The 20,057-nt window shown below is 50.5% G+C and overlaps 7 protein-coding genes across 7 annotated transcripts; 5 read left to right on the forward strand and 2 right to left on the reverse strand.

The window, feature by feature from the left end:
* Positions 1-20: 20 nt before the first annotated feature.
* CTAM01_05585 (uncharacterized protein) lies at positions 21-992 on the reverse strand (the record flags this gene model as incomplete). Its single annotated transcript, XM_060521615.1, has 1 exon — positions 21-992. The coding sequence occupies one exon, from the start codon at positions 990-992 to the stop codon at positions 21-23; it is 972 nt and encodes a 323-aa protein (XP_060383829.1).
* A 565-nt stretch (positions 993-1,557) lies between these two features.
* On the forward strand, positions 1,558-2,379 carry CTAM01_05586 (HpcH/HpaI aldolase; the record flags this gene model as incomplete). Its single annotated transcript, XM_060521616.1, has 1 exon — positions 1,558-2,379. One exon carries the CDS (start codon positions 1,558-1,560, stop codon positions 2,377-2,379), a length of 822 nt encoding a protein of 273 aa, XP_060383830.1.
* Positions 2,380-2,827: 448 nt separating this feature from the next.
* Positions 2,828-5,034, forward strand: CTAM01_05587 (uncharacterized protein; the record flags this gene model as incomplete). The annotated part of the gene is made up of 6 exons (XM_060521617.1): positions 2,828-2,953; positions 3,010-3,122; positions 3,177-4,082; positions 4,142-4,202; positions 4,266-4,898; positions 4,960-5,034. 6 exons carry the CDS (start codon positions 2,828-2,830, stop codon positions 5,032-5,034), a joined length of 1,914 nt encoding a protein of 637 aa, XP_060383831.1.
* A 758-nt stretch (positions 5,035-5,792) lies between these two features.
* CTAM01_05588 (major facilitator superfamily transporter) lies at positions 5,793-9,677 on the forward strand (the record flags this gene model as incomplete). Its single annotated transcript, XM_060521618.1, has 5 exons — positions 5,793-5,983; positions 6,086-6,555; positions 6,608-6,873; positions 6,940-7,188; positions 9,468-9,677. 5 exons carry the CDS (start codon positions 5,793-5,795, stop codon positions 9,675-9,677), a joined length of 1,386 nt encoding a protein of 461 aa, XP_060383832.1.
* A 1,325-nt stretch (positions 9,678-11,002) lies between these two features.
* CTAM01_05589 (uncharacterized protein) lies at positions 11,003-12,864 on the forward strand (the record flags this gene model as incomplete). Its single annotated transcript, XM_060521619.1, has 3 exons — positions 11,003-11,522; positions 11,584-12,605; positions 12,658-12,864. 3 exons carry the CDS (start codon positions 11,003-11,005, stop codon positions 12,862-12,864), a joined length of 1,749 nt encoding a protein of 582 aa, XP_060383833.1.
* A 476-nt stretch (positions 12,865-13,340) lies between these two features.
* On the reverse strand, positions 13,341-14,531 carry CTAM01_05590 (uncharacterized protein; the record flags this gene model as incomplete). The annotated part of the gene is made up of 2 exons (XM_060521620.1): positions 13,341-14,156; positions 14,340-14,531. 2 exons carry the CDS (start codon positions 14,529-14,531, stop codon positions 13,341-13,343), a joined length of 1,008 nt encoding a protein of 335 aa, XP_060383834.1.
* A 1,091-nt stretch (positions 14,532-15,622) lies between these two features.
* Positions 15,623-18,783, forward strand: CTAM01_05591 (uncharacterized protein; the record flags this gene model as incomplete). Its single annotated transcript, XM_060521621.1, has 2 exons — positions 15,623-16,038; positions 16,089-18,783. The coding sequence occupies 2 exons, from the start codon at positions 15,623-15,625 to the stop codon at positions 18,781-18,783; spliced, it is 3,111 nt and encodes a 1,036-aa protein (XP_060383835.1).
* Positions 18,784-20,057: the final 1,274 nt, after the last annotated feature.

Here is a 20,057-nt window from a genome sequence, read left to right on the forward strand (position 1 = left end):
GATTCAGCGCTGCTTCCCATCTACGCCCTACTCCTCGCGTATTCAAACAGCTTAGTAGCTGCTGCCATGCCCGTTTGGACTTGAGTCTCCCTAGTCGCTGCCCCAATGTGCGGCGTACTAACCGCACCAACGTCCCACAACGATCCGTATTTCTCCCTGCTAGGGGGTTCCTCCTCGTGACAGTCTAGACCAGCGCCCCAGATGAGGCCTTCTGACAAGGCTTGCTCCAATTCACACTCATTGATGATGCCTCCTCGAGCTGTGTTAATGACTATGGCTGTTCTCTTCATGATTTTGAACTGCTTGTACCCCATGAGATCTCTAGTGGTGGATGTCAACGGCATATGGACCGTCACCACGTCGGAAACTGATAACAGATCCGAAACCGTCTGGGCTCGGCGATGAGGAATATCAGACCAGGCCTCATTAGGCAAATAAGGGTCGTAAGCCACAACGTCAGCTTCGAACGCTCCGCGGAAAATCTGGGCAACAGCCTTTCCAATGTTGCCCATGCCGAGTACGCCAATCGTCTTTCGGTGCAAAATGATACCCGAGCACTTCTCCTTGGGTACAAGAATACCAGAAGTTTGTTTCCGTGTAATGCTTCCAACTTGTCTTGCTACGGCTGTCGTCAAAGCCAGAACAAGTTCGGCCACAGCTCGCGCATTGACGCCGGGTGTGTTGAAGATTTTGATGCCACGTCTAGAGCAGGCCTCAGCATCGATCTTGTCAATTCCGACACCCTGCTTCCCTATTGCAAGGAGATGCGGGCAAGCAGCGATATCCTCAGCTGTGAGACGCGAGTTCCGCACAAGAAGAAAACGAGCGTTTTCCTTCCAGTTGGCATGTTCGGACTGTCCAGGTAGGATTGCGTTGAAGTTTTGTTTGCAGAAGTCGATGATCTCAGGCTGAAATGAATCCAAGACATACACGGTTGGCTTAGTACCGAGAAGAACGCTTTCAGATTGATCAGATACGAGCCCTGGAGTCATATTGACAGATTTATTGATCGTAGTGAGAAACAACAGTCGGCGGTGATTGAAGATGAGTTTGTGACGTTCTCGATTCGTGATCTTGGAGCATCGTCTGAAGTTCGTTGTATATGGAAATGTATGAACATTTGGAGGACTGCGATTTGATTCATAAAATACACAACAGGATATCGGAGTCAATGACCACACGGTGGCAACGAAGATCAGTCACCATACATGCCCTGTACACCCATCCGGAGGTGGTCCGAAGGTATCGGACGGCCCCCGGTGCCTCCATATGTCGGCTGCAATCTTATGGAGGAACAACACTATAGACACTTGCCATACGACCGGCCAAGAGTTTCGGTAATGATTGTATTTGAACATGGGATCGGAGGGCCGAAAAGCTTGCGGAAGCGCCGAAGAGGTTATGGAAATCCTCGGCATGGCTCCGGGCATCCGTCCACGAACAAGAACTGGAAAGCCATATAACAATACCTTTGTCACATGTGCTCCAAGAATTCTTTCACACTGCAAATCAATCAATCATAGTCCTCAACACTCAACATTCCCACTCCCAACCGAAATGGCCGTTTCTATTCCCCACTCATTCAAGGAGAAACTCCTCCGCGATGAGGTTGCATCGACTCTGAGCGTCAAACTAGTCAAGTCGGTAGAACTTCCCATGATGGCTAAGACAGCAGGATTCGACGGGATCCTCGTCGATATGGAGCATTCCTCATTCGATCTCGAGACGACCTCTCAACTGTGCATTGCCGCGCTGTACGCCGGGATCTCGCCAATAGTACGAGCGCCCAGCAAGGACCCCTTTTTTGTCTCAAGGATCCTAGACGGTGGTGCCCTTGGTGTTATTGTGCCGCATATTCGCAGTGTGCAAGACGCACGAGACGTTGTTGCGGCTGCCAAGTTCCAACCTATCGGCACACGATCATCAACCAACGGACTGCCTCATTATCAGTTCCGTACGATTCCTGCCAAGGTCTCCAATCCCATTACAAATGACGCTACTTTGGTTATACCAATGATCGAGACTCTTGAGGCACTAGAGCTAGTCGACGAGATTGCAGCAGTTGAAGGAGTGGACTCTCTACTTATCGGTACCAACGATCTGACGGCTGAGATGGGTATCCCTGGCGACTACGAAAACCCTAGGCTCACAGAAGCCTATGAGCGGACGATCGCTGCCTGCAATAAGCACGGAAAGTGGGTTGGCGTGGGAGGTCTTCACTCACGTATGGATCTTGTGGAAAAGTTTTGTCAAATGGGTGCGCGCTGGGTCATGGCTGCAACGGATGGCCCCTTGCTTATTGCCGGTGCCGCGAAGAGAGCGGCGGAGATGTCTAGCCTCAGTATCAGGGCAACTGCCCATACAAATGGCAAATCATAGGTCCAATCACAACCAGTATCTCTCTTGCGAGAGGAAATACTGCCGTTTGGCAAACATAAAATATACGTGGAATTGAGGGTAGATCTCCTGCTTGTCACGTTGTATCTTGAAACCCTGACCGTCACTTATTGATGCTTCGAATCTGGCAATAACTGATCAGATCGCATGGTAGCCTCTTTATTAACCCTGGTGACTCTAACTGTGGTCCATCTCTATGAAATGTGGGGGTGGCCCAATTAGATCCTCCACAGTCTTCCCCACGGAGGCTTGGGGGTCAAACCCCGCAACGTCGGCAAACAGTCGGAGGTGCGAGACTCTGAGCCTGCAGCTTCCACCTCACATATCATGCCAACTCGACGACGGCCATTTGTTCCCAACCGCCCACCTCCACTACCTGGCTCATCGCGGACTGTGAACCACTTAATATGAAAGAATAGTTAGTGGGGCTATGAGTTCGACTTCGTCTGCATGTGCGCAGGAGGCTCCGAACTTAAGGGGAACACCTGAGTCGCCCTTAACATCCACGGTAACTCGCCCACAAGCTTGCGAAAGATGTTGGAAGAGGAAACAAAAAGTTAGAATCCCGATGTTCAGATTCCATACAAATCAGTATTAGCTGATAGTCATCAGTGCGACCGACGTCTGCCGGCATGCACCTCGTGCAGTGGGCTAGGGGCCGAGTGTATCCCACGGAACCAAGATTTCAACACAGTATCTGAGCTGTCTCACACTTCAGTCATTGGGTAATAGTATAGCCTAGTCTTCTGCCCGATGATACGCTTGCTGATGAATCTAAGTTACGTGTCGTCATTGAAAAGACGGATCGCCAATCTGGAAGAACAATCGCTCCATCGAAAACGGTCGCGTACGCACAGCGGTCGCGCTGAATCATGTCATGGCTCTTCTCCAATGGATGACAGTCTTACGACACCTCGAGATGCTATCTCGATAACCTCAAGCCGTGCGCTCGACACTGTCAACATCAATAGACATGGCACCGAAGATTCTTCTGTGAGAGCCACAATGGGGGCAATCGGCTTCTTATCACGAAATGCAATGGCCGAGCCCCGAGATAACTCCGATGATCTACCCAGGAAGTTTTCCTTAGCAGAGGTGATCTCCGGGGCCTTGGCTATTGATGGACGCGACCCATCCACAGCTATGCCGGCACCTCAAACTCCTGATATGAACAGTCGCCTCAGTTCAGAGAGCCGGGATCTAACGCTTGAGCATGTCCGAAAATTCCTGGAATGGCCAATCATTATGCCATACATCGACAAGGACATTTATCTCCGGCAATGTGAGGATGTTATGGCATGTAGAACTGACTGCCATGCTGCACAGAGCCCTCCGCCATTACATGTTTTCAATCTTCACATGGCTTGCGCTATTGGAATTTCGCTCTCTCCGACTTCTACTCACCTTTCATTTCTTAACGCAAGCCTTCACTCTGCCGCCCTCGGCGAACTTCCTTCCATCTTGCGCACTGAATCGACCCTTGAGCACATACACTGCATGATCATGCTTACCATCTACTCTCTCTATAACTTCTCCGGTGGCTCTGCCTGGCATTTATTAGGTCTGGCTATGAAAACATGTATCTCGCTCGATCTGCACCGAGAGCCAGACGCGAACTCGAGCATTGGGCTACCTGAAGCTGACAGACGGCGATGGTTGTTTTGGGCCGTGTACTCCTTTGACCGGTATGCCATAATTGTGTCCGTGATCAACTTAGAATCTCCAATACTGAACTCTGCCCTAGCATGCTCAGCCTTGTCATGGACCGCCCTTTGAGCATCCAGGATGATTACATTTCGGTACAAGTAAGTTGAAGGCACCACGTAGGCATTTAGTCCGTCGATCCAAAGTTGACATAAATGCTTCAGCTCCCAGCGGAAGACGATGGCCTATCCATTACAACGAAGACGCCGCATCAAACATCGCAAACCATTCGCTATCTTGTACTCTACTCTCAACTGGTTTCAAGTATCCGGTCAGGAAGACGAGAGGACATTCTACTTACCTACAGTAATATCGTTCATTGGAGAGATCTACCTCCCAACGTTGATCGTCAATCGCCTTCTGCTCCGCATCTTCTGTATCTTTTTGAACAGCTATCTTGCCGGGCATTGATTCATCTTGCATCTTTGACGCCTCAAACAATCGTGCGAAATGAATTTTGGCTAGGAAACAACCAAGATCTTGAGACTGATACCATTAACACATCATATCAGTTTATCAACCGATCTTACGATCTGTTTATTAAGGGAAGTTTTGTTTGCAGCTTCATTGATGCATATGACATCTTTCAAGCTGCGGTCGCTTTTGCATGCCTCACCCGTCGAAGAAGTCAAAATGACTTTGCCGCGCGTCGACTCGCCGAAGTGACAGAAGTCATTAGCAAAGCCTCGACGCTTGTGACGATCGCCGCATCACGATTTCCTGCACTTGCAGCATTTCAACAGGTCTTACTTAGCCTTTCCACCAGAAATATGGAAACTGATGAAACAACATCTAATGTGAGACGGTTTCGATGTTTTTCGATTCTTTGCAAATGTGGCTTGGCTAACCTTTTCAAAGACCGTCTCGTGGAACCATTTCCCAGATATTATTCCACGTCGATCTCAACGACTCATTCGATTTACCTTCACGTAGAGGATTACAGGTGGCTACATGAGTAATGTGTTAAGGCTTAGTTAAGCAGAGGAGGGGGGCGGGGCAACACTGTGGGTTATACTTCTCGGAAGTATCCCTAAACCTCGTCTACTGCTGCTCCGCTAAGTCTGCATAGATGTTTGTAGTAAATCATGTAGAACTATGGACAGAGTCGGATACAGCGGGATAACACATGAGCGTAGTGAACTGCACAATGATTTACTTCGTTACGCGTGATAAATACTAATTGACAAGTCAGTTCAGCCGGAGTGCCTGATCAGTAGTATGTGGTGGATAATTGTAAGAAACAGCTACGGAAGTACGCCTCAGCCTAGAAGTCAGCGCGGCGATTCCCGTCAGTGAAGTAAAATAGTTGAGCAATCGCTATCACTAGTCTAGGCACAATTCCTATTTCGAAGAACTTGGCCGGTTGCAAGATCTGATGCCGACCGGACCCAGTCCGGGAAAGGTCGTCAATCATCGGACACGCTCCGGTAGTGGCAGAGACTGGACTAACCCCAGACAGCCCGCAACACATCCACAATCAATTCGCGGGGAAACTGGGCTCCAATGCGGGGAATTTGAACGCTTGTTTGGCTATGAAATTGTTGTCGCAAAATGCTGTTTCTCAATTGAGCAATACCCCAAGGCCATTCTGTCGCAAGAGTACAAAAGATGTGGAATCTTCTCGTCAGATACCATTTCTGAATTCTTCTTATCGCGCGCTATTCTTCTGGATCAGACAGTCTCCAACTACCATGGCAACTCCTCCTCGCTCTAAAAGCGGCTCAGTTGATGTCAAAGTCGGGATTGAGTGGGAAGAAAACGCTCCTACCCGCGACCCTCTACTGGAGCCATACGACCTCATAAGAGACAAAAGCCCGGAGGAGCTCAAAGCACTCGATAGAGCTGTTCGCAAACGTCTCGATTGGAAGTTTCTCCCAATGGTGTGTGCCATGCTTATGATGAAGTGAGTCTCGAACTCCCCCACTTGGTTCTCTTATGTTCGGTCAATGATGTACCCCTTCAGTTGTTGACTCTCTATGTTCAGTTATCTAGACCGCATCAACGTCTCGAACGCACGACTTGCCGGCATGCAAGATGACTTGCACATGTCAGATACGATGTGGTCTGCCGGTATCTCGCTTTTCTATGTGGGATACATCATTTCACAGGTTCCCGCAAATGTCATCATCGCGAAGGGAAAGCCACGAATCTTGCTTCCGTGCTGTATGCTTGGGTGGTCCATTACCACTTTATGTATGCCTGCTGTCACTGCCGGTTGGGGCTTTCTCCTGTGTCGCTTTGTAGTAGGCCTGACTGAAGGTCCTTTCGTGCCAGCGGTGTCTTTGTTGACGTCGTCTTGGTACACGAAACATGAGTCTCCGCTCCGCATGGGTATTTGGCACGCCGGAAACACAATATCGCAGGCTATTTCTGGCCTTCTGGCTGCTGGAGTTCTCCGCAATATGAATGGCATAGCCGGACTATCAGCATGGCAGTGGTTTTTGCTTCTCGAGGGTCAGTTTTATGGATATATGGCGAGACTCTCCTTTCACTAACACAGCTGTAGGTATCGTCAGCATCATTATTGGTCTGGCAAGCTTTTGGTTCATTCCCAACTTTCCCGAGTCGACTGGCACCTATTTCCTGACTGCCGAAGAGTCGCAAATGGCTCAGTACCGGCAAACTGTGTCGGCCGGCGGTCGCACTGAAGATGATGAGGGCGACTACTGGGGTGGAGTTTGGATGGCACTCAGAGACCCATTCACATACCTTTTCTCTGCTATTCATTTCTGCCTTATAATCGCGCAGTCTTACAAAGACTTCTTTCCATCGGTCAGTCAAAACCACGTCAGCTCCCACCACAGGTCGAACTTCATTACTTACGTCAGACTTCTCTAGATCCTCGCTACTCTCGGATTCGGCGCTACCGAGACGTACCTCATTCAAGCCCCACCTCCGATTATTGCTTTTCTCGTAACTTTGGCAGTTTCCTGGTCGTCCGGTCGAATGCTTGAACATGGCTACCACATTATCGTGCCGATGCTGTTTACACTGGCTGGGTGCGTTGTGATGATCACAACACTCAACGTTGGTGCCAGATATTTCTCGATGATTTTGCTGGTCACCGGACCATTCCTCGGCCTCAATGTACGTTCATAGGATTTCTTTCTTTCTTGAAGAATTTCCATTATTGACTGGAACAGCTGCAAATTTCTTGGGAGACAACTGTCGTACCTCGACCACGGACGAAAAGAGCCGCTCTCATTGCAATTGCCAACAGTGTATCTTCTGTCTCTCACTGGTTTACGCCTTACTTCTTTCTGAGAAACCAGGAACCATACTATCAGACGGGAGGCGGTGCTATCATTACCGGATGTGGGTTGACAGTGATTTTCGTTCTCATCACCAAATGGTACTGTTGGAAGAAGAACAAAGATTTGGACGAGCAAGACAGGATTTCTGGAGAAACAAGTGAGTGGAGATATGCATCTTGAGTGTCTTCCCTTGCTTCAGACTGCAAGAGCATCGTTGATGAGCTTGCGTTTCTGTGCAACATATCTAGCTTGGAAATCTAGCTTCAGCCTCTATCAACTTATTCGTAAATCTGTGTGATGAATGATCGAAGTAGAAAGCCTCTCTTGAAACGATCATTTAGCTTCATTGCACTATTGACCAGCCGTTTATTGAACCACTTTCGGCAAGCAACTGTTCACACAGAGAAATCTTGACTTCTTGAGGCTGGCGAGAGACTTGACGGCGAAGGGAATTGCGTAGTCTATAGCACATCCATGAGTCGACGGCTGAACACTCAATGGCAATTGAAGGGCTGTTCATATTCCTGGTCTATAATTTCGCTCTGAAACTCGGCGTCGAGAAGGATCAAAGCCTCTGATAGCCAAGTATTTCGTCCTGCGAAAAGAGACTAGCCGTGGCTGCCAGGAAGGAGATGGGAGCTATGTTCAGGATTGATTACAAGCGTCGAAATCGAACGCCGTTAATGGGGTGCATGGAGGAACCAGATCCTGGAATCTACACCCTACTTCTTTCGACCCGGGCATATACCCAATAGTAGAACAACGATTGCAGCGTGGAACTCGCCCAGCCGATGAACGGATGCAGTTGGCTTGAAGATATGCGGATCCTTTGATTTGGGGGAATGTCTATGTCTCTGAAGTTCAAATCACTACATGCCTTGGTAACTTCGGAATGGACGAAAGTGAAGCTGTTTGCGGGAAGCTACTTCTCTTGAGGTAGTTCAGGTGGCTCTTCCGATAACAATACCAAGTCTCACAACTACGACCATGAGCCGCCTTTTCGATCGATTACTTACTTGGTGAGGCGGCTAGGCAGAAGGCAGGCCATGTTTAAGAAGTCAAAGCAACGATAGTTGTGGCAACTTGAACAGGCTTCATTGACATCATAAGCTTGCCAGACTAATACTGATATTAAGGGAACAGACTGGCAGCTATCCCTCAGTATTATGTACGAATACAGTGTCCCTCTAGCAGTCCTTGACTTGCAGAATGCTTGCATAGCGCCGGCTTTATTTCTGGGCCTACCTGTAGTGCCACACATCTTAGCCCATTCTCCTCGGGCTAACAACGGCGGCAAGCTCGACAAGGTGCGCCAAGATCGGCAGGACTAGCACTCTAGTCTGACTCGTGAAGCCACAACGGCGACCGATCAACAACATCATTGTCAGTATACGATTGGCGTCATGAAAAATCTCGCAGCCCGGCGGAAAATGATAAGATAGCAATTCCTTATCTTTGACAAAGGAAAGTCCATACCGCCGGTAACGCACATGCATAGATGAAGTGTAACGATCGAACGGCTGAACCGGCCTGATGGTCAAAGTTATCTTTCGGACTTACGGAACACCCTTGCAGGGCTCAAAGGCCAATGAGACATGATTGGAACGATCCACAGGTTGCTGATGTGACCCGGCCATGCTTGCTCCATTCCATTTCGCGGGGGTTCGAATGGTCTGTGAGGGGAAAAGATGGGATTTTCTGTGGGTTGCATGAATGCCGGGCGAACTCGGGCAGACTTTTAAAGAACAACAGTGAACCAACTCCAGAGAGGAGGTCTAATTAAGTAAAGGCCGATGAGCAGCAAAACATAAATGGTGATTTGAATCGACGAGATGGCAGTTGGTTCGACAACTTTAATGATCCATCGGAGTTTAGAGAACTTCTAGAATGTGTCATGGTCGCTCAGATTGGAACCCTTGTCTTGAGCGCTACAATCAAGTTTTTCAGGCATTGTTTCCTTGATATTTGCAATCTTGCCAATTTTTCTTTTGCCCCCCACATGAAGCCTAGGAGAGCCCTGTCGCAACGCTAAAAAGGGATGAACGAATTTTCGTGACAATCTGTAACAGGACGAGTGTCGTATCGGCCTTGCTAAGCCGGTCTACGAGCTAGAAGGCCGAATTTTGGACTAGCACCAGTCGGAAGCCGTTTCTCTTCCTCTTCGCCTGCCTTAGTGCGCTGCTCGCCGACTTGGCATCGCGCGATCGGTGCGGCGGCTGCGGCCTGGCAGACTCCCCTGCCGCCTCACGGAGCGCCAAGCCGGCCAGATATTTCTTGTCATCAGCCAAGAATGCGGCTTCCCACCCGGACCGGGACCTGTAGCTGGCGGGAGCTAGGAACAAGCCACCAAGCGGTCAGGCACGACGATGGCGATCTGCTCGTCCCGAAGGAGAAATGTTCCCAGCACGTGGTGATGTGTCAGACCACGTTCTCTGTAAAGTAATAGATACAGCAAGGCCGGGGGGATGCTAGGTCTTGTCCATGGGTATTTGGGAAAAGATTATTAACACAGGAATAACCAGAGAGAGAAGAAACATGCGTCGTTAACGGGCGGCTATCATCGCCGAGCACCACCGAAAACTTCTTGCTCGCAAGCGACACGAGTCTGACTGTCCATGTGCCGCTTCTAGATTTTTCCCCCTAGGGTTGACGTCAGCCCACATCTCCAAGGTCCCAGAAAACCTTCCCCAATCCAATCCCCAGAGTGAGAAATTTTAACATGTTGGTGACTCTGGAGTCTGCTTTCTCCACGCGGAGACTCCGTACGTTTCCGTCGTCGTCACGAGAACGAACGGTGCGGGCTTCGGATTGTCACCGAGTAGATCCAGAACGCGGTACCGGGAGAATTTTCGGTCAAACCACCCATCCTTCGGGCGGGTCTCGCACAAACGCTATCCTGCGCGGATGTGGAGTCGCGAGTCAGATGGGAAGAAGAACGGTCGTCGCGGCCTGATCTCCGCGAGTCCTTTGGCCTGCTTTTTTGCCTGCCAGAAATGGGGGCCAGAACAGACAACTGGGACCCCGGGCTCCGCGTCGCCCCATGGTCACGCTCTGCAGATTGTGTATGAGGAAAGTCTGGAGCCCCAAGGGCAATAGAGCCCAGCGCCCGCAACAGCTGCCCTCCACCCTCCCTCCGGCCTCTCCCCCAGCCTGCTTAATGTTCTCCAAGTGCGTGTTCCGTGTTCCTGGGGTCTCTCCACTGGAGAAGAGGCCTGAAGTGCGGACAAGAGGTCGCTCCTACTTCGGCCGTTTCTCTCCAGGTCTCCACACTAACACCAGACAAAAATTTCGGATGACGATGTTGGTGTCGAGGTTAGACAGATGGTCACGTCGAGAGTCGGGCGAGGAATCCACAATCCATCAATGCCGTCTTCGGGTTGGCTGCCTTGGAATATTGGCCGCTCTTATTGTTGATCTACTAGTGTGTCGCCGTGAGTAGTGGTAAGAAGTGTGAAGGGTGATTAAAAGCCCGGCTCGTCCCAGTCTCTGTTGTTAGTTGTCTTTCCTTGGCAGGTGTCTTTTTCCCTCCGGACCATCAGAGCCGCATTTCTTAGCATCAGCCTTAATCAGATCTACTATTACCCTTTTGGGCCAATCTCTGTTTAGACGAGGTCTTGGCTCGCGGCAGCGCGGAAACCCCCAACAACATGCACGGAGTCAATCTTGCCCCGAAGATTTCGGGCAAACACAACCCGGACAGTCAAAATGAGGCTCACGTCGAGAACCTCGCCAACGCCCTTCCTGGTGTAAACGAGAAGGATGCCGCCGCCATCGCTGCGGCTGGTGGTTGGGAGGTCGATGCCTTCATCGACAGCATGGAGCGGGAGTTGGAGGCTGCTGGTGGTTTGAAGAAGGGCTTTTTCCAACTGGAGTTCACCAACACCAAGTACTTCACCTGGCTCATTGTAGCCTTCGCCTCAATGGGTGGCCTTCTCTCCGGTCTCGATCAGTCTCTCATCTCTGGTGCCAACCTCTTCCTCCCCGGTGACCTTGGTCTCACGACCCGCCAAAACTCTCTCGTCAACTCTGCCATGCCTCTCGGTGCCGTCGGTGGTGCCATCATCCTTAGTCCCTCGAACGAATACCTCGGCCGAAAGATGTCCATCATCATTTCTTGCGTCCTTTACACTATTGGTGGCGCACTTTGCGCCGGCGCACAGAACTTTGGTGAGTCAATTGACATACCATTCCACTTCTGCCTGCCGGGCCTGGCTAACTTATCCTAAAGGCATGATCGTTTCTGCCCGTGTTATCCTTGGCATGGGTGTCGGTCTCGAGGGTGGTACCGTCCCTGTCTACGTCGCCGAGACCGCTGAACGCCGCATCCGTGGTAACGTCGTCTCCCTATACCAGCTCAACATCGCTCTCGGTGAAGTTCTTGGCTACGCCGTCGCCGCCATCTTCATCCACGTGCCCGGCAACTGGCGCTGGATTCTCGGATCATCCCTTCTCTTCTCCACCATCATGTTTGCCGGCATGCTCTTCCTGCCTGAGTCCCCTCGTTACCTGATGCACAAGGGCAAGACGCTCGAAGCCTACAAGGTGTGGAAGCGTATCCGTGGCACTTCTACTCCTGAGGCCAGAGAAGAGTTCTTCGTCATGAAGGTCTCCGTCGTCGATGAGAAGCAGCAGGTTTCCGAGGGTGCCAAGAATAAGCGCTTCCCCTGGATGGATTTCATCACCGTCCCCCGCGCCCGCCGTGCTTTGGTCTACGCCAACATCATGATTCTTCTTGGCCAGCTTACTGGTGTCAACGCCATCATGTACTACATGTCCATCCTCATGCAGCAGATCGGTTTCAACGACGAGAAGGCTACCTACATGTCTCTTGTCGGTGGTGGCTCTCTGCTCATCGGTACCATCCCCGCCTGCTTCTACATGGAGAAGTTCGGTCGTCGCTTCTGGGCCAACACTATGCTTCCCGGTTTCTTCGTGGGCTTGGTGATCATTGGCGCCAGCTATCAGATTCCTACTGATACCAATACCACCGGTGCCGTTGCCTGCTACCTCATCGGTTTGGCCCTGTACATGGGCTTCTTTGGCTGCTACGCTTGTCTCACTTGGGTTGTTCCTTCTGAGGTCTACCCCACCTACCTCCGATCCTACGGCATGACCACCTCGTCTGGTCTGCTTTTCCTGTCTTCCTTCATTGTCACCTACAACTTCTCTGCCATGCAGGAGGCCATGACCCGTACTGGTCTCACTCTCGGCTTCTATGGAGGCATTGCCATCTTGGGATGGTTCTACCAGGTAAATACTTTCATTTCCATGTGATATCATAACGCAGACTAACAATCCATAGATGATCTTCATGCCCGAGACCAAGGACAAGACACTCGAGGATATTGATCGTCTTTTCGAGAAGCCGACCAGCGAGATCGTCGCCATGAACATGAGAAACAATGCCCAAGCTTTCGGCAACTTCTTCATGGGTCGCTGGGGCAGCAAGGCGCAACAGCCCACTCGCGAACTCGAGGTTGAGGAGAAGGGCAAGGATATTGCCGCATAAACTCTTCCAATGTATTTTATGTATAATGAATTGGCTGCGGCCGAGATAGATACCCTGATACTTTATAGTCCAAGTGTTTTGAGACCTTGACCGACAGTGCCAGTAATTCTTCTGAGAGTGCAGATACCGACCCAACATTGCCTCAGGCTCCTCAACTGGACTACACGTAATTCCGCCTATCCGCCAGGCCGGGTCCGGACCCGACGTCGCTCCACTACTATGCAGGTCGGGTCTGCGACCCTGGAATTCATTGCGACATGCCGAAGCTTGTTGTTAGCCAAATTTCATTTCGAGCAATGTTTCACCATATGCTTAGACAAGTAAGGCGTTATCAATACACGTCTCATGGCGTTGATATTATGCATTTTGAGATGGTAGAGCTAGGTCAAACACAAGGACTAATCCCTATGTCTCTTCCCCTTCAACCTGAGTTGTCCGAGTAAGAGCCTCAGAGCAAGAATCAAAAATCGCGTGTTTCAGACGAAGGGCTTCCATTGTTCCTCGCACCACTCCCAGAACTTGGTCGTATAACCAAGGCCCCCTTCCGCCTCCGGCTTCAAGGCCTTCACGATATCCTTCCTCGGAATATCTTCGTCGATGCGAATGCGGCCCCAGGGGATAACGTACGCGCCATTATTATCAAGCGAGATATCGGGGGATAGGCCTGCGTACAGCTCAGTGTACGCACCAAATTTTGTCTCGTACAGGAAGGGAGTGATAAAGAGCATTGAAAACGCCGGGACCCCGTCATAGGCGCCAGCTTTCAAGTTACCAGGGTTCTGAACGACGCTGACAATATTGTCAGAACCATAACGAGAGGCCATCTCGCGGCCGAGAAGCCAGTTACCAAACTTGGAGACGGCATAGTTCAGCGCACGATCAGGCGTACCCTCTACGAGATGGTCAAAGTCTATGCCATTGTCGCCAGTCGACAGTTCCGCCATGAAACTCGAAGTCCAAACAACACGCACCGAGCTTTTTGGAGCGTCTCCCGCGGCTGCTCGGAGTCGGGGAAGGAGGAGGTGGGTAAACAGTTGCGCAGCAATGCAGTGCATGCCAACCATTGGCTCGAATCCTTGCTTCGTTTTGGCGCCTTCTTCAATTCTATAAGCGCCTGAACCAGCATTGTTCCAGAGAACATGGAGCTTTGGCTCTTGTTGCGCAAAGATGGCGGCGGCTGCTTTGACGCTGTCCAGATCGTTCAGATCAAAGGGAAGGAAGACTATGGTACCGGGGGTTTCGGGTGCTGGTGTGGCGGTTGTGATGGTCTCTATCGCTTTCTCGGCACGTTCCTATATCAGTGGTAGGTCTGGTCAGTCTTCGAACGGTTACAAAACTCATACATCCGCCTTAATCGCAAAATAATAGTTGAAGACACTCGAGGTAAGATGGCACGCAGGTCTCACGGAAGTTGGCAATTATCCGAAGCTCAGAGATCTATCATATTGCCATTATGATGAGAGTATGAGACTCACCTTGGATCGCGATGCCATGTATATTCTAGCCCCAGTTGCATATAGAATCTTGACAAGCTCAAACCCGATATCGTGGTTGGCGCCTGTGACGATGAACACTTTCCCTTTCTGAGATGGGACGTGTTGCTCGATGTAGGTTGGCTGTGGAGGAAACCACTGAGAGAGCAGATTGCGCATTCCGGCAAGAGACATGATCGCTGATTTTCGCTATATCAGTCTGATATCTCACAGCTCAACGATGTTCCAGTTGTACACAGCGGATATGAAGTTGTGATGGTCGAATATCGTCCTACTGCTCTGGAAACCCCACTGACAAGAACGAGGGACCAGCTTGTATTTATGCAATCGAGGTCCGAAAGCCCGCTCCTCGGCTGACGGCTTGAAACAGGCTAGGTGACAAAAGTACTTTCATGATGGCTACGTTGGTGTTACCAAGCTGAGTGGCCGATTTCTCTTTATTGCGCAAGCGATACGGCTCTGAGGCACAGCAGGCGGAGGACACCCACTCTCTATCAGACGGAATCTCACAAATTAAGGTGCTTATCACTGCACCTCCCGGCCACTTGAGTTGTCATGCTTACCAGCCAACAATCCATTTCTTCTCATTATTGGACAGTTTTACGAATGACTAATAATATTAAAGGGGACTTTGACGATCACCCCTGTAAGCCCGCCAGGGTTTGGGCGGACATTTGACCAGAAAGTTGACGTTTCCCACCACAGTGTTTGCTGTCAGACTTTTCTCAGCGCTAAGATCTTACTATGGTCCACTGAATGGAGAATCGTCAACTGGAACGGCGCAAAGGGAAGTTTCGCTCCTTCGCACTTCGTCTCTGTCATGGCTCCAAGTCCTCCTATGACCAAGTACTCTTTGTACTTAAGGTAATCGCATCATTCACATGTACGGACCTCAATCTGCGCTCTATGATGCCAAGCCCCGTGAGCGCCAAATACGGCTTGCAGTTTGGCCAGTTTCGCGTTATCAATCGGCCGTGAGGCAAAAGATTATCACCCCCACACGTGGGTAAGGTGAGTTTGCTACGCCTCTGTCCTGCAGGGAAGGGGCCATGAAAATACTACCTTAATATGTGTTCCTACGTACGTGCCTCTCAGTCGCTCTCTGAACGAGCCCAATTTCTTATCAGTCATGACATTCAGGCAAGATTTTCTTCTTGACCTTTCTCACTTGACCCCGCACATGATGTCGTGTCAAGAATTCTACTAGGCAACATCTTCTTCACCACACATCTAACCACGAACGTGTGCTAACTCACGTCGCTGTCATGGATGCCATCATATCCCTCGATACCGTAGGCCTTATTGCGAATGCAACAAGATGCATTTCGGCGATCATCTCGGCGTCCCAATTTACTGAGAGCCGAAGTCGCAACAATGAATATGTCGACTTGGGCACTGTCACAAGGTTGAAACTCGCTCTATCAGAGAAACAGATGCTCTCGGGGAGTGATTCCAGGCTTTTGGACACTTCACTTCCGCTACAGGATATGTCTTCCTCTCGAGATGCTTGCATCACGCTTTTGGAGAACATGGAGTTCAACTTACGAGGGGCTTCCAAGAGTACAACAACTGAGCCAGACACGCGGGACTCCCTATTGCCTCAGTGGGATAAGGCGTACTACGAGCGTGAAATTGATCGCCTCAACACTACGGTGACGCGCCAAGTCACTGGTCTACTCAAGTACGTAGTGCGAAGACCACATCATGATACTATCTGACTTCGTATCATAGCTCTCGTCTATCCCAATTAAGCCAATCCTTGAAAGTACTGGAGAGTCAGGGGCGGTATGCTCGACCAGAACAGGAATCCCAGGTTGACGTTATGTCGAGTGACCTGGAAGATCTGAGATCGCAAATGAATAGGCAGCTCACGGATTCATATGCAAGCTACTCGGAGGCCGACGTCAAACAGTTGAAGGTCTTGCTCACGAGACTGACCAAGTCAGAACATACTTTACTCGCCGACACGATTGTATCGAGTCTGAATTACACCAGTCGACCTGCTCGCCTTGATTCTATCCCGAAAGCTCATCAGGATACATTCCAGTGGGCATTTGACTCTCGATTGTCAGATTGGTTTGTCTCCGGAGGTGGAACCTTTTGGGTCTCAGGCAAGCCCGGATCTGGCAAGTCCACTTTCATGAAGTTCATTGCCAACCATCCTCGGACGAGAGAATTACTGGAACACTGGGCAGGCTCGTCTAGCTCACTGGCTGTTGCGTCACATTGCTTTTGGATCGCGGGTACTCCGATCCAGAAATCATGGCAGGGGCTTCTCCAGTCTCTACTCTACGACTTGCTACATGGACACCCAGACGTTGTATCCATCGCCTCCCCACATCGATGGGCGGCAGCCAAGGCTGGAAGATGGCAGACCGCTGCTGAACCCTGGTCTGTGTTCGAGCTGGCTGCTGCGTTGCGATCGTTATCAACAGCTGATCACGTCCCTCTGAAGATATGTTTCTTCATTGACGGGCTTGATGAGTACGACAGCAATCATGCTGAACTCTGCCAAGTTCTTCTTGACATGGCTAAGTCTCCGCATATCAAGATGTGTTTGTCCAGCCGTCGGTGGCCCGTCTTTGAGAGGAGCTTTGGCGAAGAGGACCAACAAAGCCTTGATATTCATGAGCTGACAAAGGACGATATTCGAAAGTTCGTGTATGATCAGCTGAGGTCTGATCCCCGCTGGAGTCTCGACATGTCTGCAAACGCTTCCTTGAAGCAGGCTGAGCTCGTCGATCGAATCGTGGCTCAGGCCGATGGTGTATTTCTCTGGGCTTTCTTTGTTACGCGATCTTTACAAGAAGGTCTTTCGAATGGCGAGAGGTTGGAAGATCTGGCGGCACGCTTCAGCCGACTACCCTCAGACTTGGATCATCTATTCCAGCATATGTTGGACAGCGTGAATCCTGCTGATCATCGCGTAATGGCAGGGATTCTTCTAGGCGCTATACATGCACTGGAGCCGCTTCATGTCGACATTTACTGGCAATTGGAAAGAGAACTAGAGGATGTCAGGTCTCCTTCTGGAGAGACGAAAGCACTCAACCCCGACCAAAATGTTGTCCTACGGAGAGAAAAGTCCAGTAACAGCATCAATGAGAAGACAAAGGGACTACTCAAGCTTGTCAACAACCGCGTCGAGTTTCTTCACAGGACCGTGAAGGACTTCGTCTCAACAAAAGACATCGGCGAGTACCTCCAGGGAAAGCTCCCGGCTGGCTATAATGGCTTCATCTCCATTGCTACTGCATATCTCGGATTTCTTAAGGCCACACGCCACGATAATTCGCTTGTCGCAGGCATTATCAGGCAGGGGCGAGGGTTGAACAGCGGTCCATTCGTTGCGCATCTGAACCAAGCCCTGCTTTACGCGTCCGAAGCGTTGAAGCAGACAGAACAACCTAGTTCCAGCCAGAGTCGGCAGGTCGAAAAGCTATTGGATGAGTACGAAGCAGCCATCGTGAACATGGCCAGGCTCGGTCAGCTGACTATTAGAGGCGTCAACTCTGGCGGGTACAATCCGAGAATCCTGTTCCGCGAAGAGCTCCTCCGACATGATCTGGCACCTTACTTGGCAAAGAAGACTCGACAGATGCCGGATTTCTTCGATGTCTTCGATGAGTCGCCCTTGTACGCAGCCCTCATGCCCATGTCTCGCAGCAGTGGCGAAAGTGCTGCGCCTGCAATGGAAGTTCTCGAGATCATACTTCGCCGTGGAGAGGATCCAAACTCAACTCCGAGAGAACTGGGCATTGTGGGCGATCTTGATGCACCATCGCCATGGGTTGCGTTCTCTCGCAGCACCATGTCTGTCTTCAACATGCTGTCAGGGCCATGCATGTTCCCTGCAAAACGATGGAACGACTCCCTGAAGAATGCCACCTTTAGCCGCTTGCTGGCTCACGGCGCGGACCCCAACAAGCCTCTGCTGGACCGCCCAGGAGCACGCACCGTCTTCTCACACTTCTTGGATATTTCCTTGTCCAAGTTCCTGGACGAAGAATGTTTCGAAGACTATACAAGATCTCTAGATGCATTTCTGCGAGCAGGCGCTAGTCTGGGTGTGCCCGAGCTGATCAGGCAGGTTGGGTCAACTGTAGAAGCTGCCTTTGGGAACTTAGCGAGAAGACACCCAGAAGAGTCGATTCTAGCGTCATTTTGCAACGAGCTGAAGGGCCTCACGGCAAGATTGGCAGCCGACCCGCCGAGAGCTACGTTTACCATGTCAGTATTGGAGAAGCTCATACAGCACTGCCGCGGCCGAGAAGAAGACCTAAGCGAGCTGAAGTCGGCTATACTCCAGGGCTGCCCCGCGCATGTCAGTGAACCCCTAGCCCAGATGATCGCTTCTGAGATAACTCGTCATCCCGGACGAGGATCTGAGCTGGAAAGATTTCCAAAACGACTGAGGCGATCATAATATGCTGAAACTGTGAGCAAGTAGCTCGAGCCGAGACAGCGAGTGGGAATTTTTTGTGTCTCATCTGTGTCGCGTGATCGAGGTTTGGAGAGTCCGTTTTCCTGCTCTGTGGAATTAGTCTTTACTTACAATAGTTTGATCGCGCTGTTGATCTTAATTTGTGGCACCTCCAACTTCTTGACCAATGCAAGCTGTAGACGAGATGTCTTTGAAAATGCATGTTGATTTCTCTTGTTTAATCACGAGTTCACTGATTACCGTCACTACTGAAACTTGCTGTTGCTTCAGTGCCACCTATCCTGTGTAAAACCATGACATGTCTTTACTCAGTCTCGTCGCCTCCATAATAGCCAAAGTTCAAGCCATCAAAGCCTGAGCTACAGAGAGGGCCTGCTTCTCTGCTCAGGGAACACTGTATGTAGACTGGTCTCCTGTCTGGCACGCAGAGCTATAGGTACCCCCGACCGACCCTATTTGCCCTGCATTCTTCCAATAATTTTCCACCCACATTGCGACCGTCACATCTATACAGATTCTGGGGGACAACAACGTGTTTCGAAAGTTGGTCTCAACTTGTGGGGAGGCCCCTATTACCACCGCCTGGGACTGCCCAGCTTTGCATTCCCCGCACAAGTCGCAAAGATCCTGGATCTATGCCTCCTTGGGACGCTCAGTCGGCGACCACACGCTATAAGCATCCTGGTTCAACGAGTCGCACCTCTGAAACTGCAATAGTAGTTCGGCTATACCGAGCAAATCTCAGCTGTCAAGCCCTCGCACAGGTGCCAATGCCAGGGCCCGGCCGCTGTCATCTAAAGTCCAAGAAGCTCGACAATCGAAGCTGAGAGACAGGGACTACCCGAGTGTGGAATTTTATTGCGAGTTCCATTCTCGTGCTAAGTGAGTTTTTTAGAGCCATGTTAACGTCTGTGAACGCACAATTGGTTGTTCCTCCCACTGTGATCACTTCCCATCAGGCCAGTCTCACTGCGGCCTTGAGGCGTTTGACGCGTGACCCGTGCATTGCCAAACTCCGCAATTGCCTCAATTGCCCTACAAGAACAAAACTGAAAGATGAGTTCATTAGCAGAGAGCTAAGATAAGCCGCATGGCATCGGTCATGGATCAGCTGAAGTCGCAGTTCATGTTTGGTGTCAAGAGGACGTGAGCGCAATAGGTCGACATTACATCCATAGGCATATTAAGCATAATAATAAGTCCGGACACCTGCGACGTTTCGAGTCACCAACGTCGATCACACATTGGAACAGAAG

The sequence above is a fragment of the Colletotrichum tamarilloi genome (assembly GCF_030869305.1).
Source record: "Colletotrichum tamarilloi strain Tom-12 chromosome Unknown Scaffold_14.1, whole genome shotgun sequence".
NCBI lineage: Eukaryota > Fungi > Ascomycota > Sordariomycetes > Glomerellales > Glomerellaceae > Colletotrichum > Colletotrichum tamarilloi.